The 13758-nt window shown below is 42.2% G+C and overlaps 1 protein-coding gene across 21 annotated transcripts in view; it reads right to left on the bottom strand.

Moving 5' to 3' along the window:
* The window catches only part of TCF7L2 (transcription factor 7 like 2), a 172346-nt gene that overhangs the window by 24368 nt on the left and 134220 nt on the right, over window positions 1-13758 (bottom strand). For 15 of the 21 annotated variants that reach the window (XM_064431333.1, XM_064431329.1, XM_064431330.1 and 12 more), the window contains 2 exons: window positions 2655-2787; window positions 462-564 (listed from right to left, as the gene is read on the bottom strand). In XM_064431333.1, coding sequence (XP_064287403.1) covers window positions 462-564; window positions 2655-2787 — 236 coding nt within the window. Of the gene's footprint in view, window positions 1-461; window positions 565-2654; window positions 2788-12279; window positions 12686-13758 lie in introns of those variants that run through there. The other 6 variants (XM_064431326.1, XM_064431334.1, XM_064431328.1 and 3 more) reach the window with 3 other exon arrangements.

The raw sequence follows: 13758 nt of genomic DNA, 5'->3' as shown, positions 1-13758 counted from the left end.
AGTGAGGCTGGCCCTAGTAAAAAAAAAAAAAAAAAAAACCAAAAAAAAAAAAAAACCCCAAAAAAAAAAAAACCCAAAAAAAAACCCAAAAAAAACCACAGAGGATCTGTGAGAACCACCCTGAACCCCTAGAAAACCAAATCTGATAAAAACTCATGCAATGCAGTGTAAGGGCAATAACAAGAAAAGGACATTTCTGCGGAAGGGTTTAAAATTCATGTTTCACAAGCTGTCAACTGGTTGGGATGACAGCTGCTCAGGTTTGTTTATGACCACATGACCTGGCATATATCTTAATTAACCTTCATGAGGTGGGTAAATTCATAACACTCAATGAAGTGGCAGTTGGCAAACAAACTCAAACTCATCCCAATGCACACACACACAGACACATATATTTTTACATAAATTTTACACATCAGAAAAAGAAAAAAAGAAATTAAGAAAATGGAACTCCTTACTGTGGTACTAACCATCCTAGCGGATGGGGGATTTGTCCTACAGTGCCTGGTGATAATGGATAATAAGGAGATATATCTGGAGGATGTGGAGGCCTTGGAATTCCTATAGAAAAGGAACATAAAGCAGTGTCAGTATTGAAATATGGAAACAAATAAAATTAAAGAAAAAACACATATGTTTCTAAATTTCTGACAATTTACTTTTATTACAGCATTTGTGCCTTCACTTAGGGTTTTCAAAGGCTTTTTCACATTCTCATTTTTAAAGAAGAAAAAATTATCTTATTCACTCCCTCAGTCACCTCTCCAGAGATAATTATTTTTGTTATTTAGAATTTAGCAGTCTCAGATAAAATTTTGGTGTGATGCTGTATTAGATATTCTCTTAAATGTTCAACACAAAGATGGCCCCTGCAACAATTGCATGGTTATTTTAGTTTCAAAGTCAGCCAAAAGACCACAGGCCCTACCCATGTGATGACTGGGTACTCAATAACATGGCATTACTCCAAAGTAATCTCCAGAACAAATTTAAAAGTCATTAAAATTGCAAATGGTGTTTGCTTTTGAGCAAACCTAGGAAAACTTTTCTGAAACCAGGAGTGGAGGTGAGGGCCCCTGGAAGTGCTTGGTAAAACCAGGGGCAGATGTTGAAGGTGTGCAGGGGAGGACAGAGAGCCCACCCCTCCTCTCTCTGGATGAGGTGCAGTTCCTACTCAGAAAGCAGAAACCAGAAACAAGCCTTAAATATTAACGCTCCTTACCTTAAGAGCAAATAGGAATTACTCAGAGGAGTAAGGGTTACAAAGCTGGGTCTTTCAATTAACAAGCCAGGGCACAATTACACAGCAGAAGCAAAATTAAAACAGTGAGCATTAAGAAGAAGGGGTACTGTATTCAGGGCTAAAAACTATTTTTTAAGTCACTTGGGAAGCTTTTAATCTCTAAATTAAATCTCCTTGTGTGACATTTTCATGCAGACATTGCTTTTTCTCCATTACAAAACCCAAACAGATTAACCAGGCTTTAACCATCCACTGAGCTATTTGCACACTTGAAAGAATGTTCACAGAAGAAAAGTAAACAGTCTACAGACGTTAATCATATGTTTTACGATAACCATTTAAAAGCTATTCCCTGTACTACCATTATTTAAATGAGAGGTTGACTATGCCATTCACTTGCAATATCCAGGGATGGTGAGATGGATTCCTTTCAAGCCACGTGAAGTCAGCATTAAGCACAATTAAAAGGGGGCCCCAGTTGAAGCATATCGAGTGACAACCAGCTAATGCACAGTCTCATTCAAGGGCCGGAGTTCAGATAAATTATCTGCATAAGTTAGGGCTGACACAGAGTGATTCCTTTGACATGAATTCTGTTTCTGATGAACTTCCCAATTAACTAAATGGGGTTTGGATTAACAAAGCCAAAACCACTGTCACTTGGAGCTCAGTGCAGCCTGGAGAAAGAAGATTGACACTGTTTGACTTTGGGACCTCAGGTTAAAAAGGGACTCTTAAAAAGTTAGAATAACATGTAAATTCTACTCTGTAACACCAATAAATCTAGTCAGGATTTTACGTGGTGCTCTATATTCAAGCAGAGTGCCCTTCAGGCTGAACTTAGAGCTGGGTAGACTTACATTGGGGAAAAGAGTTGCAAGTGTAAAGCTGGAGCTAAGTAGTTACAGTGGATGAAAATTCAACATTATAGAAGAAAAATGGCTGAACTCCTGACACAGAAACAATGGGATTTGGGGAATTAAAAGAGATTCATTTTGAAACCGGTCATGACCCACCACCTTTAAAATTCCGGCTGCAATTTTGTAAGTGCAGATCACAGAATGTACATGTTTAATTCTCTGGGTCGTGCATGCAAACCAAGCACTGGTAGACTGAACTACCAGGTGGGGTATCATGCTTGCACAGAAACACACCTGCAAGAGACCCCACACATGCAACTCTGGTGTCACCCTGCAGAAGCTCTATGAAAATTCACCCAGTGGGTTTCCTTCTGAAGTCTAATTGGCTTAAAAAGAAAGTATTTTGTCTGGGTTTGACATTTTACATGCCCCCTTTGGTGCTCCAGCAAGAGAAATCCATTCTCCCACACTCCTCTCCCCTAATGTGCAAAAAGGGAAGATCCACCCACTCCCTCTGAAAAGAAACCCCCAAAATACTTCCCACCTACCTGTTTTGGGGTCTACGTCAGCTGGTAAGTGTGGAGGAGGGTTTCCTGGTGTGAAGTGCTCATTGCTGTATGTGATAAGCGGCGTAAGAGGGTGTACATGGTGTGGGTGCTGCACAACTGGCACTTTGTTAGACTGTCAAGAGAAAAAGGTTGACACTGTTAGAGCAGTGCTGGACATCCTCCCACTAAAGCACGAGGAACAAGACACAAAAATCTGAGTAGCCAGGATTTCGATGTGATCCTCAGACTTTTCCAGATTCCTTCTTGGCATCACCCTTGCAGTTTTCCCACCCTCTTGCTTAAAACCTCCTCACACACTTTCCCTGCTGTTGAGGTTCTTTAATCTTTTTGACCTGTCATGCTCCTGTATGGAGCAATAGCAATTCTTTAAAATTTTTCCTTTTTATTTTATAATCTTGTGCTTCACCTCCAAGATGCTGGCAGACTCCACAGTGAGGGGCTGAGAGAGTCCCCCATTTAATTAGCAAGAGACCCAAATGCTCAATGACCTGTAGGTCTTTTCCTCTCCCCTTCCTGTTCTCACTCTCAGTTCTGCATTTTACTGCTCATTGCAAATACTCCAGATAAAAAGCCTTTGTAGTGCTGGAGTATTCCCTTCATCAGCAAGCATTAAGCTGACAAGCGATCACCTGCATATTTTATATATATATTTTAGAAGAGCTGATTAATTATCAATTCATCAGAGAGCGCTAACAAATGGAAACTGGATACTGATTAATTAGGCTACTAAAATATTCAGCTATATAAATAATGGCAAAACCCCCCAGATAAAGCCATTGAAATTAACACTCTTCTAGGGGGAATAATCACATAGATATCATGAGATTTTCCCCATCACATTCCTAGCTCTGGGGGTAAAAAAATATTTTTCTCAACAACAATTTAAAAAAAAAATTAAAAAGGAGTGAATGAATGAAAGAAAAAGGCAGGCTGAACTGTAACTTACCCTTACAAGATCACAAAGAAAAAATTAAGCTGAAACCAGCTGAACCACTGGACCATTTACTGCGAGTAATCCAATTGCAAAAAACCCTATTCCCCATAGAGGATTTTCACTAAAATCCTACAACAGGGACATTTAACCAGATTAGGTACCAGCAAAGATAAAGAGGCTGGTATTAGATGATGAATGGATTAGAGTCAGGTTTCATTTTAGAATGTGTCTTCATTTCCTTTTATTACTTTAAGTAAGGAACAACTTGCATTAACATCAAGTAAAAGGAATCACATTAAAATAAAGCAGTGATACCACGGTGGCCGCGATAGCGCCGCTGCTGTTCAGGGTCTGCCAGCACTCTCCTGCTCACCCTCCTGCTCCAGGATGGCTCCAAGCCCACTGCTCACTCCCCAGCACCCCCAAACACACACACACCCCCTCACTGTGTCACCTTAGACAAGCCATTGCTATTATCTCATCTGGCTTCCAATGCTCTGAGCTTCCCTTACAAACATTTCAAAAAGAATTCAGTTATTCTTTGGGAATGAGCTTCTAGACTGTGGGGAAGGAAGAGGGAAGACAAACTGGGAGCAAGGAGGAAAAGAAACATCTGTCTTCCCTGAATAAACAAGAAGTCCCTCCACCATACTTTGGCCAAATGAAGAAGTTCCTCCACCATGCTCTGGCTCGCCCCAGCCATAAGTGGCTATTTGGGTTCACTGCTTTGATAACTGCAGAAAAAAGTGTGCATCCAAAAGAAGACAGCCAAGAGCTGTACTTGTGCTTCCCACAACTTCTCCTGTGTTCTTCACCATGTTCATCTCTTTCTGCCACCCTTACATGGGATGATTCCTCTCCACCACCAAGCACTTGGCACAGGGGATTCCCCTGACAAGTGGCCACCATGCAGGAAGGAATGTGGTCATGACAAGCAATGCTATGATTAACAGCACGTTGTGCTGGCTGGGTTGTGGGTCAGATCTGGCAGCTGAACAGCCAAGGACAACTTTTGGCCATGTGGATCCATAATGGTTTCACATCAGGAGGAGATATGAGGATATGGCTCTCCAAGTTCAAAAAGCCAAAGGAGATGCTCTAACCCAAAATCTGTTCTCTTTCAAGTGAACCAACCCAAGCAGTCTGACAGTAACTGAAAGCTCTGGTAAGGGTTTCACCTAACAAATTATATTTCACACCACACAAAGTAGCAGGCGTCTACTCAACAACACAAGACATTACAAGCCAAATGACCAGTTGATGAGGTTCACAAAAATGATCATTTCCAATAAGAGCTATTTTTTCTGGCCAAGAATTGTGTGAACTCCTGCTGTTAGGTGAACCACAGTGTGGCCCCATTTATTGAAGAAGTTAATACAAGCTGTAGCTTTGTGCTCTCCCAACACTATCTTCACATCATTGTAAACCTCACCCAGACCCTGACAGACATTAAGTGCTGTCTTCCACAGAGAGCTTATTTTCACAGAAACTGGAGCTGGTTAGTTAAAAAATATAAGTAGAATAACATTAGAGGGTCAGACTTAAGCCAATAAATAAGAAACAACACGTGAGGGGAAAGCTGGACTGACATGGCTCCATCACCAAAGCCAGATGTACCATAGAGGGTTACATATAAACTGTGGGAAACCACCACTCCTTGCTTTGATATACCAAGACCGCCCACAATATCTCCACAAAACAGAACAACTGTGATGTATTGCACTTAACATGTTTCAGAGACAAATAAAAAGCAAAAGGAAAAACAAAAATCAACAATTAAGAGCTTGAACCTTAAGTCTGCAAATTTTTCCCCTGGTAAGTAATTTTTGTTTAGGTTACTACCATGCACTCATATAATAGTGCAAGGGTAGGACAACTCTTTTGCCACTCTGATGATGCTGGGGCAAAGGTGGGGGGAGAAAGTACCAGGAGAAAGAGAGAAACTGTCATATACATGCTCAAAAAAATGCCCTCTGGGACAGAGGAGTGTGATCCACTTCCCAGCGAGTCAGTCTGCATCTGTACCACTACCCAGGAACAGGTTTCCATTCTGGTTTGCACTGTTTAGCACACACTGGGGAAAGGGACTATAACTCCCCTCAGAACAGCAGACACAATTTGCAAGCCAAGCTAAACATGCATAATATGCTAAACAAGCTGCTCTTTAAAAGTACTGTTCCTCAAGTTAACTAAGCTTCCTTGGAAAAGAAAAATAAAGGACTATCTGGGAAAGAGCAGGATTAATCCTGCAGATGCATCTTTCTTTGAAGTCAATGGGAGCTCTGCCTGAGTAACAAGTGTGGTCCTAACCCCATCCACTGGCAATGAAAGGTAAACCACAGAAGCCATCAATAGGAGACACCCATTGGATGACTTTAGACATCCCCCTGCAAAAGGCAATATTCTCCAATATGCATTTGTGAGCACTTTATCAAGGGCACTTTTAAGCTAAGAGCAATTGTGAGATGCAGGAGTTTCTCTGGCAAGTTGAAGAGCTCCATTTATGGCTCTGTCAGGCATGGGAAGGGGAGCTGCACTGGTACACACAGATTAGCATCAGGGCATGTGCTAACAGGACTGGAAAAAGTGGAGATTTGTAAAGACAAATCCCAGCACCTACGTACCAAGCCCTCTGCTGATAAATCACCCCTCTCCATTGAAAGCTGAGGTCTCATATGCTAGGTTAGAGAGCATGGTAAAGAATTGCAAAAAGACAAGAGAAGTTTGCTTTTCTTGATAACTGCTGCCTGAAGCAACCAGAAGAAATTGTCCCCATAGGGGCTCTACTACTAAACCTCTCTATATGAATTTGAAATGCTTCTGGGAGTGCTTAAACACAGATCAGTTTAAACAATAATGGAGCTCTAGAACGAAAAAAATTCCCACACCAAAACCACAACAAATTTTGGACTGATAAATGTTTGAAAGGAGTACTGAGATCCATTTAGACTAAGTTCTGATAGGTGCCTTTAGGGAACAAAAAAACCTATCTGAACTTCAGATTTAAACTGCAGGGGATTGTGTGTATAAATTGCTGCGTATTAGTCTTTGTTGCATGGTAAGGACATTTCATTAACAGGATGAAAGATGCTTCTATGCGTATACAGCCCAATTTAATACACCCCACTGATGAATACTCCCCATTTATTGAAGAAGTTAATACATGCTGTATAAATCAATAGTTCCTAAGTCTCTGAAAGCAACATAGGACTTGCACAAGATGAAACACTGTATTGTTGAGCACACAAAGAGAAACCAACCTGTAAACAGGAAGAGTTTACGACTGCAAATTCTGCTTGCAAATTCATGGTTTGTTTGGCTTTGGCAATAAAACCACGGTATCATATCAACTCCAGGTCAGAAAAAACCATGCCAGAGACACCAGAGGATGTCCTCACCAGGATAATGTGGGGTTAGTAAAGGCAGGTCTGCACAAAAAGCCACCCAGGCTGAAAACAAGCCATCATGCCATGTCAGCAGCCAAAGCCTCCAACCTCTGACTCCTTTCCAGTGCATCCCGAGGGCAGGGGGAGGCTCCTGCACCATCCCAGCCTGAAACTCCAGTAGCTACCAGCATAGCCCATGGAGCTGCACCCCTTTCCCTGACCTGGGTGGCCTTTGAAATGTCCTTCAAGCCCTGTGAGGCAGGGAGGTGCTGCAGCCCACCAGACACCCCTCAACCACCCACGACCGGGAGGGACTGAGAAGGTGCTTGCACCCAGAGCCCAGAGCCCTGGCCCCTTCCTCCACCACCAGAGGAATGAGAGCTCTCCATCCTCCTTAAAACCTATTAATCACGAGACACTGAAAACAAATGGAGCTAGAGCTCCGCCTGTCTTTTTGCCATGTCCTCCTCTTCCCCACTGCTCTCCTTTTCTGCTGAAGAAAGATGGGCCCTGAAAGTGCTTTTATGAGCCAATACAATACAATAAAACAAAAGCAGCACAGAAGAGGGTTTGTCAGCCTTTTCCCCTCCTCCAGGGTGGATGCAGGTCCACAGTGGTCTTGAATTAGCAGACCTTCCTGGAGATGCTGCCTGAGCTTAGCAAGCAGTACCATTCAATACCAGTTCACATTAAAAAATAGGTTTATAAACAGTTTCTATTTTCCAGATGATGCTATTACAGTTTTTCTGACTGTGGCCAGTGAAATGCTAACAGATGCTCCTGAACTGCTCTGCAGTTCCAAAGATACTCAGAAAAGGAGTTTCTTTTTCACGCCCTCACCACCCTACCGCCCCACAAAAATCAGGAAATTAAGTTGCAAGTAAAGGCAAATTCCAAAATATTGCTGCAAATATTGAAACTTTTTTTCCACTTCCAGCAGAGTCACCACCACCCAAAGCAGAGCATCTCTAAGCACCACTGCACGTCTGGGGATCACCCACATCAGCAGCCACTCTGGGTGGCACCCCAAACTACACCAAGGAAACTGCATACAATTTAGGTTAACTGAGAAGCTAAAGCCAAACAAATCCACCACTTGTTACTCATCCCCTTCCCAAGCATAAAAATTCAACACAAGTGATGAAGCCATTTCCAGAAAAATATCAAAGATTTAATTTTACCCAGCCCTGTTTCACTAGTGAAGTCACAATTTATTTTTTTAAGGATGCTTTCACACCTGACTAAGCATTCCTGAAAACTACTTCCCCTTGCTCCTTTATGGCTGATACAGTGGCCTGAGCCCTTTCTCAGTTTAATGTAGCTGATTCCTACCTAAGGTCCTGCCCTAAGCTAACTACCCATTGTAGCATGAGACGAGGCCTCCATTGATAATCACAACTCACCCTGCTGAAAAAAGGCTCATTTTCTTCTTTCACACAAATGATGACAGGAGCACTGACAACCATGTGCTGGGACAGTACCCTCCCCAGGCAGAACCTTAAAAAATAACCCCAAAAACTGTGCAACAACACCCACTGCCCTACCCTTAATATATAAATTTAACAAAAAAAAAAAAAAATGGTGACACAAACACACTTTTGCAGCCTTCTATTTCTTCCCCTTCCCCCCTGACCACTTCCCAGGCCAGCGAGTGCCTACCTGCCCTGCAAGAACTGCTGGCTTTCAATAAAACCCCATGGTCTATTAGTAGTCTCTCAGACAAAACAACAAAATCAGCTTCCTGGCTCTAAGCGTCCAGCAATTCATTCATGAAAAGAATAATTTTGGTTTTTCCCCCTTTTAACTCAGATTAAGTGTCCCCTGAATACTGGAGAGCTGAGCCACCGTGCTTGACATTTTTCCACATCCTTCCTGTCAGGGTGCGAAGGTACCGAGGGGAGGGGGTGGGGAAATGAGGATTTAAGATGTTCAGGAAATTTCCACTTAATTTCGCCGAAAGGCAATTATGTGAAATGATCTGGTGACAATTAGCATACGCCAAATCCTCTAGTGTACAAGGGGAAGGACTGGGGTTTAGCTATCTAATTACCGCCTGTTAGTTCCGATGCAGGAGGATAAAACACACTACTAGTTAAACATTATTAAGTGTGCTCACACTCTGCTTTCAAAGCTGTTGTGGGCTGTAAGTTTATTGCTGTGGTATTTGGAGTGGGGTTTTTCTTTTTTTTTTTTTTTTTTTTTTTTTTTTTTTTTTTTTTTGTGAAAGAAAGGAACTTGGTGTTTTAAATACAAGTTGAGTGCTGTAGTCTTGGACAAGGTGGTGTTACTCTAATTTCAGGGTAGACCCAAACTAGCACCTGCTACACAAGTGCATAATTTGAGATCCTTCAGCAGCACTGGTATTACATTTACAGCAGTTAGATTTTACCTTACTTATTCTCTTAAGGCCACACTGATAGAGAAAACACTCTGCTCACCTGCTCTGCCTCACCTCGGCATATGAATTCACGCACCAGTTACATCATCTACAGGCCAGAACTGTGGCCTGCAAGTATCCAGGCAAGTGTTACACTGAGTATCAACATTAGAGATTATTCGATCAACAAGTGGACTTTCCCATACCAGCAGCACAGAGTAGTGCTCAGTTCAAATTTCAGGTAATAAAGCACCCATATTTATTTCTTCCATTTCAAAAGGAGAGGCAGTTTCTTCCCCAATGTAACAAATACTCGGTGCTTTCTCTGCATGCTTTGGTTAATTTTAATTACTGGACAGATACCATGTCTGGAGAGCAGGCAAGCCTTCGTTCATTCTAACAAGGCAAAAAAGCAAAAACACTTGGCATATATTACATTAGAACTGAAAAATGCCTTTTTGCTAAGCCATACCAGCACAAGGTGTGCTGGATGCACAACCACCAAGCAAAGAGATGAGTGATACCAAAGCAGGTCTTTGGGAAATGGTCCTGAACACAAACAGGGTAGGGAAGGGGAGAGGCACAGAGCAATAACACAAGCACAAAAATTACAAGAAGATGAAAGCAGAGAAAAAAAGCAAATATAAGAAAAATAGTGCTTATAATTGCCGTGACAGACCTTGCTCCATGCTTTTGTGTGAATACCTAGTCATGCAATTTGATTTACTGCCCAACATTCTCTGAAATGCCTCATTATAAACAGCTTTAATTCTTGCTAATAAACCACTTATTTCAGCACTAGACAGACATACATACTGTAGGAGAAACGGCTCCTGATTTTTATTAGGCTATCTGTGATTTCTGTCTACAGCAAGAACTTAAGAATGTAAGGCTGTTAAAAAATTTCAAGAAATGAAAGAAAATTAGCATGTATGCCTATACCTTCTTGTACTTGGTAATTTCAGTAATAACAGCATTATTAAAAAACTACCATGCACATACATGCTTTAAGATATGATGGCAAGTTTTCAGTACAGCTTTTTAAAATGCATCATCACAGCGGACTGTGCTCAACACCGATATGCAACATATGTAGCAAATGTATATTAAATTCCCTAACAAATAGGAATGCTCTAAAAACTGTTTTCATTTTTTTATACGCTAAAAACATTGCATGCTGCACAATTAAGTGATGCAATCAAGTAAATCCAGATCAAATATTTCTTGTATAAATTAAAAAAAGTTTTCATAAAAATGTTATGTTAAATGCACATCAGAACTGAAACACCTTGCAAGTATTTCAGAAGAAAAGTAACAGGCATATTTACACAGTGCTGTCAGGCCTTTTGCCCCAAGTCCCAGTAAAAAAAAAAATCCTCTAAAGGTAAAATGTTTGTGAGATCTCACCACCAGTTTTATAAAAGCTGCATATGCAAAAACATGCAGTCAAAGAAGAAACATCTAAATAACTGTCCTTTTAGATTAATTAATTTTAGACAAATTCAACAGAAATTGATCCCTTTTTTATATTAGAAAAGGCGAATAAATCAATTAAGCTAATCAGGCAAAGGTACCACAGAGTACTGAAGTGATAGAAATCCTCCTCCTAGATTGAGTGACTCTGTAAGCAAGTCTGGCAGAGTTAGAAAAGGAAACAGCAGAAACTCAAGACTTCCACAAAACCAATAGTGAAAATGTGATGCATTGTAGAATTCTCCAATAAGTTTCTATTTTCTGCTTGCAAGTACGGGTAATACACAAAACAGGCTGAGGGCTAGCTTTACTTTCTGCAATATATAATAATAGGAGAAAGAAAGTCTCATGGATTTCTGACAGCAAACACAGAACCACGGCATTAAAACATGTGCTATCTCACATTTATCAGCGTTCAGTCTTATTTTTCATACTCCTTTATCCCTGGGTAAAATAATTCTTACCCAGTGTTCCTAAAATTTTCCCCTTTCACACTACAGCTGAGCTTTCTGAAGAACTCAGAAAATTTAACTGTCAACCAAACACAGGATCAAAAGCACCCAACAAATAGTACTGTGTATTATTTTTAATAATTAAAACAAAAAATCTCGTTTCGTGTATGACAAGAGTTAAACCATTCCATCTCCAAACCCCCTTAACTGTAACAGATGTGCCCTGCTACAAACCAACTTTTCTTCCTTTAAGAAAAAAACCCCAAAACCCAAACATTTTTACCTTCATGGTTTCAGAGTTTAGGAAATATCGTACTGAACTGAAGAAAGCTTTGAAGTGGCCCCCTCCGCCCCAAAGGAAAAAAAGAGAAGAAAAGCTAGTGATGTCATGGTCACTGTGTGAGTGCCTGACTGCAGATGTAACACAGCTCTACACGCGCACACACTTCTCCCTCGCTGGTAACCATTGTTCAGCAGCCAGGAATCAGCCCCCGAAACCTGCTGCACACCGGGCTCTGAAACACCGCCCCGCCAACACACCCCGATCCCACCCTGGATGCACGAGGAAAAAAAAATCCCTTTCCCCCTCCTGCCCCCCCAAGCAAACCCCAAAGCCGGGCGGAGGGAAGGGCGCAGAGGAGGAGTGCAACAACTGTCCCGCTGCACCATTGTGTCGCGACAGCGGCTCTGCCGCTCGCTCCTCGCCGCTGCTGTCAAATTTAGCGGCATCGAAAAGTCGTGCTTCCCCCTACTAAAAAAGACGATTACCATAAAATAAATAAATAAAAACAATGTAGCTAACAAAGGTCACAGCTGGAGATGCTTGCTTGGTTTCTCACGCTCTCCCCCCTCCCCATTTTTTTTTTTTTGATTCCACACAGGAAGAAAGGGAAGGAGAGGGAGAGAGGAGGAGAGGGAGAGAAGTCACATCAGAAGTTCAATGGTCAAGACGGAAAGCGCGCACGCAGAAAGTGCTACTCACCCAGCAATTCAAATTGAGATGCCAGCAGCCGAACTGCTGGAAGAGAGAGAACCCAGAGGCAAGCGCTCCTCCTTTACCACTCAAATCTTCCATTCCCACTAAAATTGCATCCCTCGGGTACATAACAGCTTTGTCTTTCCTTCTGTTAACCTCAAAAACTTTTTTTCTTTACTGTCTAGATGCCAATTGTGCTGGCTTTGTATTATTTTCCTTGCAGCTTTTCTCCCTCTTTTTCTTTCCCCGCTCCCCCCCCTTCACTTAAAGTACTGGAAAAGCTGTCTTAAAAGATCAAGATGTCTCCAGTTTTTTGGCCTGGTGTTTTCTGAATGCTCAAAATCCACTGTCATGTTGGCTGTGAGAAGTGTCTTATTTCTAAATTGCCGGCTGCAGTTATCAAAATTTAGAGAAGCCTCCTGTCTTTTCCAATATAGCACTTTACCATCATCCTTCCAGGGAGTGGGGAAAAGACTTTCTCCCCCCCCCGCCCCCCCCCCCTCCACGCAGGTATGTCTGTTCACAAGAGCTAAAATGCAGTTACTTTGGAAATCAATGACAATGCTACTCCAAGCCAGGTTGCGCAGGTATTACTAAGTGCAGCGAGGAAACGCCGGCCGGCCGTGAGGGAGCATGATCAGTTAAGTGTAGCAAGCAGTCACTTTATCTGCAAGATTGTCAAATCCCTCAAAACAAATTTCTTAGGGGGAGAGCTGTAAGGAAAGTGTATTTTCTTGTCATTGTAACACTGAGGTGACATTTGGCAGACCTTTACCATTAGCTCTGTTCTCTCCCCCTCCTCCCTTTTCCTTTAGTATTTAATATTTCTGTAAAACACTGACCTACTGCAACAGGGATGCAAGAGGAACTTTGAGATATGGTGCCCTGGTTACTGTATTTTCCCAAGCTGCTCCTAAATGAGAATTAACAGGGGCACCCGAGAGCATTGCTGAACTGAGCAAGGGTAAAGCCTTCTGCCCCGTGCCTTGCTCTTGCCTACAAGCACTACAAGATGCCCACTTCCTAAATCTGAGCCGGCTATCGCGGTCATCCGAGTTTTCCAAGAGTCAATCTCTCATCTCCTTTTCATCCTTCTCCCAAAGTTGTAAAGTAGTTACTCTGCAACAAGGGCGAAAGCCAAAAAGGGTGGTTTAAAAGGAAACAATTTGGAAAAGGCGGCTGCGTTGTTCCCCTCCTCACTTTCTAAGCAAATTTGTCAACACTGATGGATGCCGCACGCACGGGGAGCGATCGCCATGTGGGACGGGCGCTGCTGCAGATGAGGCACTGGAGGAGACCAGTTGCAAACATTTGTGTTCCCCACGCACATCTGGGTGATCACACCAACGAGTTCTCTCCCCCCTCGCCCCCAAAGAGTGAAACAACAGGACCAAATAAATATAGGGGTAAAGATAAAACTGTTTCAAGGAGGGAGACCTCGAGTGCATCCAAGTTTGCCTTTTAAGCGGCAGTTTAATCTGCGGG

Source organism: Passer domesticus, chromosome 8 (genome assembly GCF_036417665.1).
Source record: "Passer domesticus isolate bPasDom1 chromosome 8, bPasDom1.hap1, whole genome shotgun sequence".
Taxonomy (NCBI): domain Eukaryota; kingdom Metazoa; phylum Chordata; class Aves; order Passeriformes; family Passeridae; genus Passer; species Passer domesticus.
The sequence above is the reverse complement of the archived record's forward strand: the minus strand, read 5'-3'. Positions and strand labels throughout refer to the sequence as shown.